Source organism: Caenorhabditis elegans, chromosome X (assembly GCF_000002985.6).
Source record: "Caenorhabditis elegans chromosome X".
NCBI classification, from domain to species: Eukaryota; Metazoa; Nematoda; class Chromadorea; order Rhabditida; family Rhabditidae; genus Caenorhabditis; species Caenorhabditis elegans.
In genome coordinates this window covers 11,380,161-11,392,949 of record NC_003284.9, presented here as the reverse complement: position 1 = coordinate 11,392,949, position 12,789 = coordinate 11,380,161, and the positions used below count along the sequence as shown (strand labels likewise).

Genomic DNA, 12,789 nt, shown 5'->3' with positions numbered 1-12,789 from the left:
GCGTGCTAGTTCTTTATGATTTTTTTAAAGAGACACCAAAACGTGGACAACTATATACATTATTTTAAATATAAAAACAATAAATCACGAATTGTTTGCACGCAACATTTGTTCTTATCTTAACTCTTATCAACTTCAATCCGCTTTTGGAAGAACTGAACCAACGTGGAGGGTGGTTTAATGTTTTTATTCAAATACGAACCGCAATTGGGGAATCATCACATAAATGATAATTCTATCAGTAAAAGTTACGGAAACTGAAAAAAAGTCAAACAACTGAAGATCGAATTTGAGGAAAAAACGGAAATGCAAAAATGGCACTGAATAGAAAAACTGTGTGCGTAGAATTGAGCGGTTCACTTGAGTAGATTTTAAGAAAAAGAACATGGGACTGGGAGAAATGAATAATGGGAAAATGATACTCGTAGATTCTAGGTGCGATCAAATGAAATGAAAGAAAATTTCAACTGAATTGTCGACATAAATACATGCATTTTTTAATTAAGTAGGCGCAATTGTGATAATACATTTTCTGAGGCTCTTCATCGATAATTACGTTGATAATCATCTGTGTAGGTGTAGTTTGCGTATCCACTGAAAAAAATAGTTTTTTGAAACATTTGAATTTATATTTAGAACATTTTTCATATCCAGATTTCAATAGCAGGGCTGTTACTTTTTCATTATTTAATATTTTTTGGGTTCTGGCAAACATTAAACATTTTTGTCGCATTTGTAATAATGCAAAATTTTTCTAAAACAGTATTTGTTGGTAATTTGCTACATCAACTTTTTGATCTTTATTGTTGGTTTTTGTGTTTCAAACTGAACTCGTTTTATTTCTGATACCGAGTATTTGAAAGATCATTTCAAAATGTGTAGTTTCAAAAAATATTCCAATTGATATTAATATGCTAACTTACGGCTTAGGCCTAGTGTCATATGTATCGGTAATGAACGATGACATGTGATGTGTTTCAGATGGTGGTTCCACAATGCTGAAATATATAAAATTATATTCAAAATTGCAAAGTTAAGGGTTATTTTTCGAAAAAATGGCTAAGCTAAAGTTATTGTGACACTTTTCTTTAAATAAAATTGTGAAACTTACTATTTTGGGAACGCGTGCATCTTAGAGTATAAACCTATTAATGAGTTTGAAATTATCACAATTGGTATCAACAGAACTAGGCAGATCAGCATACACATCCATGTCCCGTTCTGAAATTATAAATTGAAAACAGTTCCCCAATTTTTGTGTCATTTTTACATATGGATCAATTGTGTAAGCACAAACAGCAGCAGTTGTTTGCCGGGCAATTTGTGTCAACGGTTGACATGACGTGACCTCGCTCTCCATCTGAAAAGTCAAGCAATTATAGAATTTTTTGAAACACTTTTGCGTTATTACCTGGCTTTTGACATGAACTATGTACTGGTCGATGTTGTTAACCATTTGTTGGAATTCTTCTTTAGCTGCACGACCGAAATGCTCTCTCATGTTTTCAGCCAGTAAAGCCTGAGCATGCTGAAGCTTTACAAGAAGAGAAGAAACAGGAACTTGAAGCTGAGAAAGTCTGGAATAAGTATTTTATAGGAATTCAACATTTAAAGAATTTTCACTTTTCATCGAGTGAAGTAATGTTAGAGTACAATGCCTCTAATCTGCTCCTTAATGGTTTCGCAAATTGAATCTCTAACTCTCTGATTTGTTCAAGAACAAGAGTCACTGCCTTAGGACGACCCGAATTTGCGTCTAGAGATTCCTCGAATTCCCGCGTTTTGGATGCTAAGTCGAGTTCATCCATTGCATGCTTTATCTGAAACTCAAAGTTAAAAATTGCTCAATTATGTTTCCAATCTACAAACCGCATTCAGGCCTTGTTGGCTAACTTTTGAAACATTCACTGAGGCGAGTTTCTCCAAATCTCGAAGTTCGCTTCTTGAAATGAATGCATCAAGCGGACGAATTTCCGGCATATTTTCCATAGTTGTTCGCAAGGAAATTTGCAGTTGGTTGTATGCATCTTTTTCAAAATCCTGCAAAATTTATATTTAACATATCTATGTATAAGTTTTGTTAGTACCTGTAGTTTGTTCAAATGATACTTTTTGTCAAATCCATAAAAGTTGTACAGCGTCTCGTTTCTTGAACACGCTCTAATAATTTCTGCCGGCGATTTCGACTGAAGAGTAACCTCGATATCATTTTCAGGTGTGTGATTTGCTTTCCAAAGATTGATATATCTATCAGCAAGCTGCAAAAATCTTTATACTTGGGAGAACAAAGATGAACCAACCGATAACGATTCCGGATGGCTCAAGGGATTTCTCATGGGCTGGCACACCAAGTTTGAGAAGTTTCCAACAGCAAACATCAATGCAGAAGTTCCCACTGCCAGGAAGACAAAGATAAGAAGAAAAGCCCCAATTCCACTGAAATTTAAACCTATGATTAATTTAATTGTAATATAAAACTTACAAAGAATAAAACTTTCCGCCAGTGCTTCTTACACAACAATCATCGTTGTAATAAGTTGGACGTCGACCACATATTCCATAAAGAACTCCAAATAGGAAAATGAGAGCCAGGAGAATAAACAAACTTGTGATAACAAGAGACGCATACCAGCTGTAAATTTGGCAATATTATTCTAATAATACCAAATAATTGGTTTCACAAAAACAAAACAAAAAAGGAAGTTTTCAAACTGAGATCATAAATATCAAATTTGTAGACCTTTCTGATAAGACCTACCTGTATTGCATGTATTTGAGAGTTGGTGTTTTTTTAGGGTCCGATACATAAGAAACAGTGCTATACAAAGCTTCAAATGTTACTTTGCGCAATTGAGTCGAAATTGTTTCAGCTACCAGAAACAGATCATCTCCGATTTGTTTCAACATATTTTGAGCGGCTTAAAAATATATATGAATGTATAACATTTCTAGTGTTATTGTCTTACAATATGTTTCTTTGTCAATTTCGTGTTGTATTCTGCTCTCTAATTGCTCAAATTGATTGTTGGATGCAGCGAGTACTTGAGTAATATTCGCATTGACAATTTCGGAAAGCCCGGTCTCAGTTGCATCGGGCAGGAATTTCTGAAAATAAGTGTTGTTTTTTTTAATTATAGAAAACGCCCCGTCTTTAGTACAACTCACTTGGTCAATTTTGAATTGAGTGACAGCGAGACTCTCAAGGAGTCGTTCTGCTTTTGCACACATGCTTCTAACCGGCTCGAGCTCATTTTCAAGACACTTGACTAGCTCTTCATTAGCCGTATTTCGTAATCGTGAGAACTCAGCCTAAAAATATTACAATTAAACTGAGAATAAGAGTTTTAATAAGTACTTCAAACCGTGAACCTTCTTCGTTTAGAAATCTGACCTTTCCATGAACTGACTCCAACCCATCGTGCATTTCTTGCGCCACTAAAAAATACCGATGTGTTTTTTTTTACATTTCGTAATTATAAATATGACCTTACCTTTGCTAATGTTCATGAAAACGTCAATGACATGTGCGCCAGTCAGTTTTTTGACGCGGTCCACTACATTATATCCGGCAGTGGATAGTTGTTTGGTAATGGTTGAATTGAGGACCTGGTAATCATCGATGAGCAACTTTCGTATTCTCTGTAATTATAAAATTCAAGTAACCATTTAAAAACAACAAAAATTACCATATCACTGTCTCTTTTGTATGACTGCAAATCGTCGACACATTGATTCATCCGATTTGGAAGCTTATCCAAACCAATTTGAGCATATTGGCTTGTCATTAACAGGGTAAAAGCAACAAACCTAGAAAGTAATCAAAATTAATACATACGCGTCAAAGAAATAGTGTTTAACTTTTCTTATGCTCTTCAAAATTAATAAAAATGGTTAGAAACTTACGCATTCGCACTGACCAGTACAAATAACAACAGATTGCACATGCTTCGTTTGCATCCGTCATATCTTGCATCAGTATTCTGTTTTTTAGAGGATCGAGAGCAAATACACACGCAGCACCTAGAATTGAAAAAAAATATTGATTTTCTTGTAAAAGTTCACTAGTTGTTTCTTACTTGTAGAAGAAATAAAAAACCACAAAGAGCACACTTATCGCAACAAGTCCGACGCTCAGTACAATCCATCCTTTTTGAAATTCGATCCACTGAAAAAAATAAACTGGTTTAATCTCCGCATTGAAGTATTTTCATTTTTATTTTATCTTTTTTGAAGATTCCACTTTTGGACTGTTGAAAAAGTGCTCTTAGGTAGTCAACAATATAGTTTCTTTGCTTTTCGCTTTTTCGTGCTCGCCGGCTACCCTAAACCTAAATCAATTCACCCGAAGATCGCACATTGTGTAAAATGCAAACATTTTTCTTTTCCGATTTCTTTACCCATTTTGGTCTTTGATTGTAAAAATTAATGCTATTGCTCTTGATAGAAATTTTCAAAATAGCTGTTTGAAAAACAGAGAACCAAGAAAATTAAAGAGAAGGAGAAAAAGAGCTATCATCTTTTCAAACTGTTCTCTCTCGTTTTTTTCTTAATTGTTCATAAATTAGGAAACAGATGTAAGATTGGGAGATTGTGGAAAAAGATAAAAATGTCATGTTATGTCATGCGCAACTACCAGTTTTGATAGAAAGTTCAAATGGCCATATTCAAAGAATTCATTCAAAATTGTTAGAATCGATTTGCACAGAGAAATATATATATACTCGTTTAATGTCCCTTGTATTCACTTTAGCCAAGCCTGAAAACCTTGTCCATTAAAGGATGATATGAAAATTGGCAAACTTGATGAAGCATACGCACCAGCGCGCTATAGTTCCGTACATCAAATTCAAATTTCCTTATTTTTGACTTGTCCCTAATACTTTTCATGGCACTTGAACAACTCAATCATTTCCCTTCTTAGCGCGGCTCTCACGCATGAATCTTAGGTTTTGCGAAACATGCGTAATCTGATACTTTGTCGCCGATTGAATGGATGAAAGAAAAGAGCTATACACGCGCACTGCAATCGCTGACCACAACTACCAACACCACGCATTCCAGTTCCGAGTCGCTTAACATCGTCATTATTTGCACTTGCGACACTAGCCACAGTCCACTTGTTTTTATAAAGTTTCTGTTTCCTTATATCTTTCACATGGAAAGAGCCGAAAAAAGTTGGCGGAAAGAGGTGATTCATCCGACTGGAAGTGATGAATGAGGAGCCAATGGAATATAATGAATGATTCATTGGTTTAGCGCGCTAGTCTCCGGAATGAAGTCTGGGTTAAATGATCAAATAAACTACATCCTAAAATTGCACAAAATAAAGCTAATAATGTATTTTGAACAATCGGAATGTGTGACAAATAATAAAACAGTTCAAAATAATCTTTTGCCATTTTCATATCTAAAATACATTTTAATGTGAACGTTCAATATTAAATTTTAAAATTTTAAAACAAATTCATTGTGTTAATCTTCAGGGAACATGCATTCAGTTTGTATTAATTTTTGTTTTTTTTTTCAAAAATCTTGGATGTGGCATTATTCCACTTTTGAAAACGTTACAATCTTCCCATAAATATCTATTAGGCCCCATAAAACCAAATTTTCTTTGCGTTTAGCCTGCTTTTCCTAGACCCGATTCGTACTTTGTGAACGGTTCATAAGACACCAATAAAGTGATATATTCATAAATCCGCTTTCCCCTTCAATTTCTACTCCGCCCAAACTTTTTATGACCAACGTGTCCAGTTCATCAAGTTCTCCCCCCTCTCTTCACAGGATGTACTAAACATAATTCCATTTTCGGCAAGTTAAGAGAAGGAATTCCGCATTTTCGTTCATTCCAAATCCTATTATCATATGCATACACATACTTTGGCGCGAGTGATGGTGAAAGGGGGGTCGCGGTTCGTAATCAAGTTTTGAGAATAGCAGTTAGAGTCTACGGGTCACTTACGCTAAGCTTGTGTTGGTCAGAAGGATTTAGGTACGCGCGAGAAAGAAGAGTAAGAGAGCATCTCACGGAATGTAAGCAATAAGACAATGGACGCTTCAATTCCGATGAGAATCAACCAAAAGTATGTTGTGACCCACCTGCCAATACTTCTTTTCAACTGAAGATTGAAGTTCAACAAGATCTCCAGTCAATGCTTGATCGTTCAGAAGCTCTGGAAAAATATGGCTAAGGATACATAAAATAAATGCTTGTTCATGTACATATTTAAACATAAATACATATGTGTTCGAAATTTTTTTAATATTCAAACACCGAATTTTTGCCAACAGTTAATATTAAGTAGTAAAGTTAGGAATTAAAAAGCGAAACTGCCGAAACTCAGTGCTTAAACTTTAAGATTCTGATTAGTTTTTTGGGAGGAAAAATTATTCATTTTATCAGTGTTGTCTGTTTTTAAATTTTTCTCTACGAGATTTTTTAATAACCGATATTTTCCTAGGGGTACTAGCAAAGTTTTAATGTATTGTAACATACCGCGAAGCACAGAAACTGTTGCGCATTGCAAATACCTGCAGTACCCTTAAACTTTCGAACTTGCAAAGCTCAATTACTGGTAGTCAGGTTTAATTGAATGAAACCGTTATGTCGAATTATATTTCCGATGTTCTCAATTTTTACAATTATGATGTAATTTGCAGAAAAAGTTCAATATTCTTCAAATATTTTTCCATTGCCTAGTTAACACCGTTAGTCATGTAATTTCATTGTGTTTTTTCTATTGCCATACAAATTCGATCGCACTTGAAATTTTCTCTCTACAACCAATTGTTAGGTTGAGTGTCGATGCAATACACAAAAATGTGTCAATGTCAGTTGGAAACCGGAATAGGTGTATTAGATCAAGAGGCCGAGTGAAATAATGGGTCTTTCGAGAAAAAAATAATGAGAAATCGAATTTATTTGGAATATTTTTCAGGTGGTCAGATTTTCATACCGTTTCATTTTACGTTCTAGTTTTTGTGACAGTTCTGATAAAAAAATAATATATTCCGGTTATTATGAACTCTGATATATCTTCAGTGCGTGAATCAAAATTTTACGGAATGTTGTGGTGGTTTGGGTGGAATATATGCGTGTTCGAAGAAAGAGCGCCAGGGCGCTTTGGGGGTCCGTCTCAAGTGTTTGCTGAGTTGATTTGCGAAGATACTAATCGACGCAGACACGAAAAAGGATTACCTCATTTGTACATAAATCGTCGGTTTCTCATCATACATATAGTTTCATAACAATTCGAAAAAATAATATTGGGTTGGAAAAGTTTCATGAATGTTTTTAAATTTCATTAAAATATACCCTAGGGATTTGAATGTTTAAACTTCTTGTGATGTAGTTTTCATTTGTATCAAACTATAAAATTAAAAACTAAGAATAGTTGAAGCGGAACATGGCCGGACAAAACGCGGGATTATCCCGGCTGGTTTTTCTTCATGATCCACTTTTACATCTATTTTCCTCTCGATTTGGTTCGCATTACTAATGCGGATGGTAATGCCAAAAAAAAACAGAGAATGAAAAATGTACTAAATTTTTGACAGTTTTTATTGGACTAGTAAAACTCTGGCATTTTAAGTTTATTTTTAAAATGATTTTTTAATGACTTACCTTGATGTGGAAAAGGGTATGAGACAAATGTGATGAACTGATCGATTGTAGTGTAGTAAAAACTAAGAACGGCATCAGCCTTTCGACCATTCCTATCTTCCATAAAACTTCCACATTTGTATTGCTCCGCGGATTTATAAGGTGAAAAAACCAAGTCGGCACACGTGAACCCGACAATTATTGTCAAGTAGAATATTAGTGAAGAAATCATGATAGAAGTTCAAACTGTTGTCATAAATGTCCTAGAATATGATATGCATTATGATCCACAGGGGGTAAAAAGGGCGTCGCGTAGTGTTGATATGAAACAATGAGGTAGCAACAGCAAAAGCAATGGAATAAACTTTCGCCACACTCACACGTTCTTCTAGCGGCTTCTGAATCACAGAACAGGCAGTCGAATGGTCAGACAGGCAGACAGTCACAGGCCATGAGAAGAGAAGAGCGGGAGAGGGTGTAGGAGGAGGAAACGAGCGGATAGAAGGCGGGCGGGTGGACCGACCTTGCGGACACGGAGTGCGCGGAAAAGAGCGCGAGAGACGGGGATGGCTTGTTGCTCCAATGAGAAAAAGAGAGATGTGCAGGACACAAAAATAGGCTGGGAAAAAAAAACGGAAGACGAGGCTCGCCGCAACTTGTTAACAAAATTGACGAACGAAAGAGATAAAAAAGTATTGTCTTTTTATGGTGGACATACAACTTGAAAATACCTAGTTCTGTGTATTGAATGGTTTTCGTTAAGTAATCTGGTTTTTTTTACTTCATTTAATTAAATTCAGAGTATTAATTTACAATAATAAATTTCGTTAAAAATATGCACAGGAACAAAATTAGAATGTAAATTATTAATTTGTGACGTGGAGCAGATGTTTTGACTTATTTAAAGACTTATTTTTTGAATTTGTTTTTGAAAGTAAAATGTAGTGTTGAAAAACTGTAACATCTGATTTTCTAGCTATTTTCAGAAGTATGCATGACTTTTTTTAAATGAAAATATAAAATTCTTAATCATTGAAGAAAAAAACAAAGAAACAAAGAGTTTTGCGGAACCAAGTACCTTTTAAATGAACGCATCTATAAAAACATTACCTGCTACAATAAACTTTATTAAAATTAATAAAATTATTTCAAAAAATTAAACTGCAACTCCGAAGGATAACAGTTGAAACAGCTTAATGAACAGGCTTTTTAAAATTATGTGACCCAATAACAGATCAAAGTTTTGAAAACATTGAAAATTTTCCAGTTTGTTTTAGGATTTCAAATCGTCAAAAATCAGTTATCCTCTCTTTTCCAAATCTGACTTCTTCTTTTAATCCAGATCAAAAATCTCTCAAAACTCCTAAAGTTAGAAATAAAGGCGTACACTTTTTTTGCGACTCAAAAGGATAAAATTGGATGAGTTTTCCTATATTGCAAAATATAATGCTTAAAACGTAGGCGTTATACGGAGTTTTATTTTCTAGTGCTCCAATAATCATTTCATTTTTTATACGTCTAGATCTTTGTGTGAGGAATACGAAAAATATTTATTTTTGGTAAGCAATATAGTAAACGACATAACTTAGTTCTATGCTTTTACCTAACTAAAAAGAAAATGAAATTTGCTATATATTTTATTATTTTGGCCACTTCCGTATTGTCAAATGTATTTTAAAAATAAAAATAAAAATACACATTTGACGGTCAAATGAACTACAACCTATATAACAAAAAACCTAATTAAGAAACAAAATTGTGCAACAAGGAAAGGAAATTGTAATTAGGTAAGAAAGGACGAAAAATGAGAAGAATACTTTTTTCCAAGAAAATGTGTTGAAGTACGCACATGGATAATGGTGTCTTGTTGCGGTTTTGTAAATGAGGAAATAGATGAAAATGGCTTGACGTAATCGGTAACAAATGTGTGTCTCTTTTGAGAATAGGATACCCATTCACTTTGATGTAGTGATATAGGCCAAAGGAAGTGATAACTAAGTTCTTTTTTTTGTTATTTAGATCATTCTGGTCGCAAAAATGATAAGAAAACTGTTTTTCTTCATGTTCTTTTGGTTAGAAAAACATCATTTAAATACATATATTCTCTCTGACAGGAAAAGTAAAAATTTTTAAAAAAAATCAGTGTGAAGTCAAAACCAACAAGTTCAATGTAAAATATTTTGAGAGGACCATATTTCAAACATTTATAATTTATAGATGTTTTTTTAAATAACCATCTCAACTTCGGAGTAGCACCAGTGGGAAGTTTAGTTAAATACACTCATATTTGTTTTACATGACCAAATATCATAATAAAACAGTACATTAACTTTACGTTATTTGAAAATCTTTATTCGAAGTTTTTGAAAGTTGCCGCAGCCAACAATCTTGGAGATTGGTCACATTTTCGAACACTAATGTTTAAATTCATTATTCAAACATAAAAAATAAAGACATAAATTTAAAAAAATCGTATATTTTATATTATTCCATTACTAGATATCAGAATAGACCCTTCAAAAACCATTTTGACAATTGAATATTCTCAGTCAAAGCTTTGGAAAATCACAAAAGTTCCCAAAAATGGCTTCAAAAAATTAGCATGTTTGAGCACTTACATTGTTCAGATACAAACAATCAAAAAAGTAAATCTATAAAACTGCCGTCGTTGAAAAGAGCGATTTGATGGTTTTGTGTGCAAAGCTTTTACAAGAAAATTTTTAAAATTTGCCGTCCTAGATTTGATTCAGCTTTGGAAGACAAAATATGACAGTTGTATTTGATTAACTTAGTGTAGTCACAGAACGTGCAATACGAGCCACAAAAGAATTTGAAGCACCATCTGTTCGATTCATCCCACCTTTTAAAGTAACATTAAACGCATACTTCGATGGGAATTGAGAAGAAAATGTGATGAATAAATTTAAAATGAGGTGGAACTTATAAAAAATAACTGAAAAGTAACTGCACTTGTAACACAGTACATTACTATCATTGAAGACTGTTCATTTTTCACACAAAGCGACCTGACGAGTGTATCTAAAATGATGGCTAATAGAAAGAAATAATGAAATAAATTGACCGATTCTGGTAGAGACAACTTCCATGCCAGACGTCTTCTTTTTCTTTTCCGAAAGATTTTCTATTAGCAAGTTTTGCTGCGATTAGCCTCACTTTCGAACACATTGGCAGTGTTACTTTGACGATGAATCAGAAGAAAGTTTAAAGATGAAATTGAAGTGGGAAAATAGTGACTGTCAGGTGCTTCCTAGTCGAGAGAAACTGTTTCAAACAAACTGTATCTTGATTGAAATTACTTTAAAAGTGAAACCGATTTAAATTCCAATCTGTTGACTTTTTTTTTGTTAAATTTTTGTTTTCATAAAAATGGAAAAAAATGCAAGGAACAAGTTCTGCGCGTTGAATACCTGAAAAAGAAAGAAGTAACAAAGATTGGAACAGAACAGAAGAAGGGGAACTTTTTGTTTGAGAAAAGAAAAGGAACGGCACATGTGGTCCAAGCCAGGAATTACATTTTCTGTGCCTGGTTTTAAATCAGCAAATCCGATAAACAATGCTGTTAGTTGTAATTATTGTTTTTTTTTTCATCATAATTAATATAAAAAAACTATTAGCAATCGCGTTGCAATCGAGGCTAAGTGATTATTTTATCCCAACTAATTTATCTCCAGTTTACTTTATATTCTTTTTTATATTTGTAACATTTTTTATTGCATACATGAAAATACAGTAATTAACTTATATTGTTCAGAAAAAATTGAAAAGTTCAAATAGTGTTTCTCAGATGTCTAATTTTATCTATATGCCTGATGGTTATTGGTACGAGTAAAGTATCGTCATGGGAGATTCTGTAAAAATATTGATCATAATCCAACATAACAAAAAAATCATATGCACTAAAAAATTCAGATTTTCCAATATTTTACAAAAAATATTAAAACATTTGCAAAATTTTCAAAAAAACTTCTATGTGTTTAAAAGAAATTTCCAGCTATAGGTTCGAACCACTACAATATTTCAATACAAAACTGGAAAAATAAGTGAAATATAGAAAAATATAGAAAAATCAATTTTTCTTATAGAAAAATCAATTTTTCTTTGGTCAATTTTTCAAATGATGATAGGTGAAAACGGATGAGTAGCCACGTTTTGTTGTACGTTTTAAAAATTTAAGAAAAATAATCTAAATTACGACAAAACTTACGAGATGTTGTAATATGTATTGTATTTCATCATTTTAGCACCATATGTAGATTTTAAATATTTTCCTAACTGGCGCAACGCAGTTTTCGAGAAAGAATAGTTTCTTCTACTTTAAATTTTTAATCATTCACACGTTGGAAAATTTATATAATTTTTTCGACGTAAAAAATTAGAACAAAATATGTAGTTACTATAATATTATAGCTGTGAACAAAAAATATCAGGTTTAACAAAAAATTACAGAAAGTTTATATTGATTTGGTAAAAACTTCAAAGTTAATGCACTTGAAAAGCAGAATTAAAACTGTTTGCCGCCTAAAAAAAATGATTGTCTTGAACTTATTTTTGATTAGTCAGTTATTCGCATATGTAAAAGTGACAATTTTATCAGTTTCTTAAACACGATTATTTTCAAAACTGTTCCACTTGATTAAGCACAATACAACCAATAAGAACATTTTTTGTTCATTCAACAATTTCAATTTCTTTCCAATTTCCAGGTTACGTAATAATCATCGTGCATCTGTTTTTAGCTCCCCAGCAAACCAAACACGTGTCTCGTCTTCCATGTGTCTTAGATTCTTACAAGGCAATAAGATACTTCCACATGTCATACATATTCGTTGCCCCTCGCCACTAGTTCCCCATCTCCCCAGAGCTAACAAAAATCGAGATTTGCAATTCGTTTTAGTTTTTACTAGTAGTATAAATTCGAAATTTCTTGATATTGAGAATTTTAGAAAATCTTAGTAGTCTGTTCATCATAAAAAATCTAATCATTTGCAGCATTGAGGTTTCGGTTTCACCATATTCACCTTGTGTGAAAGTCGTTTTCAAAAAGTCGATTCCGTGATGTTTGCGTATATCGTATTGTCCCTATTAGTATTGTATGCAATTAAAATTTTTCAATTTCTCATTTTGAGTGCAAGTCTAATAGGGAAAATGTGGTAAGTAACAAAACA

The 12,789-nt window shown here is 33.2% G+C and overlaps 2 protein-coding genes and 5 non-coding genes across 7 annotated transcripts; 2 read left to right on the top strand and 5 right to left on the bottom strand.

Annotated features, from left to right (window-relative positions):
* Positions 1–173: 173 nt before the first annotated feature.
* prmn-1 (PRoMiNin (5-transmembrane domain glycoprotein) homolog) lies at positions 174–7,866 on the bottom strand. The gene is made up of 20 exons (NM_077506.6): positions 7,625–7,866; positions 6,100–6,173; positions 4,077–4,165; positions 3,904–4,020; positions 3,687–3,807; positions 3,492–3,639; positions 3,356–3,435; positions 3,166–3,309; positions 2,967–3,105; positions 2,759–2,918; positions 2,483–2,632; positions 2,301–2,436; positions 2,088–2,258; positions 1,870–2,040; positions 1,624–1,820; positions 1,412–1,577; positions 1,271–1,360; positions 1,112–1,221; positions 924–998; positions 174–594 (listed from the first exon to the last, which is right to left on the bottom strand). The coding sequence occupies exons 1-20, from the start codon at positions 7,833–7,835 to the stop codon at positions 543–545; spliced, it is 2,601 nt and encodes an 866-aa protein (NP_509907.1). The 5' UTR covers positions 7,836–7,866; the 3' UTR covers positions 174–542.
* F08B12.8 lies at positions 4,281–4,380 on the bottom strand. The gene has a single exon (NR_072120.1). It is a non-coding gene; the product is annotated as an Unclassified non-coding RNA F08B12.8 (non-coding RNA).
* On the top strand, positions 4,281–4,380 carry F08B12.9. Its single transcript, NR_072121.1, has one exon. It is a non-coding gene; the product is annotated as an Unclassified non-coding RNA F08B12.9 (non-coding RNA).
* F08B12.7 lies at positions 7,071–7,211 on the bottom strand. Its single transcript, NR_072119.1, has one exon. It is a non-coding gene; the product is annotated as an Unclassified non-coding RNA F08B12.7 (non-coding RNA).
* F08B12.6 lies at positions 7,078–7,221 on the top strand. The gene has a single exon (NR_072118.1). It is a non-coding gene; the product is annotated as an Unclassified non-coding RNA F08B12.6 (non-coding RNA).
* Positions 7,867–7,896, bottom strand: F08B12.11 (uncharacterized protein; the record flags this gene model as incomplete). The annotated part of the gene is made up of 1 exon (NM_001361820.1): positions 7,867–7,896. The coding sequence occupies one exon, from the start codon at positions 7,894–7,896 to the stop codon at positions 7,867–7,869; it is 30 nt and encodes a 9-aa protein (NP_001348802.2).
* Positions 7,897–10,727: 2,831 nt separating this feature from the next.
* F42E11.5 lies at positions 10,728–10,816 on the bottom strand. The gene has a single exon (NR_072117.1). It is a non-coding gene; the product is annotated as an Unclassified non-coding RNA F42E11.5 (non-coding RNA).
* Positions 10,817–12,789: the final 1,973 nt, after the last annotated feature.

What these genes read in the sequence shown, in the direction of transcription:
- prmn-1 (NM_077506.6), bottom strand. Translation starts at nt 7,835, where the DNA reads ATGATTTCTTCACTAATATTCTACTTGACAATAATTGTCGGGTTCACG. An exon ending in TTGAAAAGAAGTATTGGCAG is followed by an intron (nt 4,166 to 6,099) that starts GTGGGTCACAAC and finishes TATTTTTTTCAG; the next exon opens with TGGATCGAATTTCAAAAAGG. An exon ending in GTACTGGTCAGTGCGAATGC is followed by an intron (nt 3,808 to 3,903) that starts GTAAGTTTCTAA and finishes ATTACTTTCTAG; the next exon opens with GTTTGTTGCTTTTACCCTGT.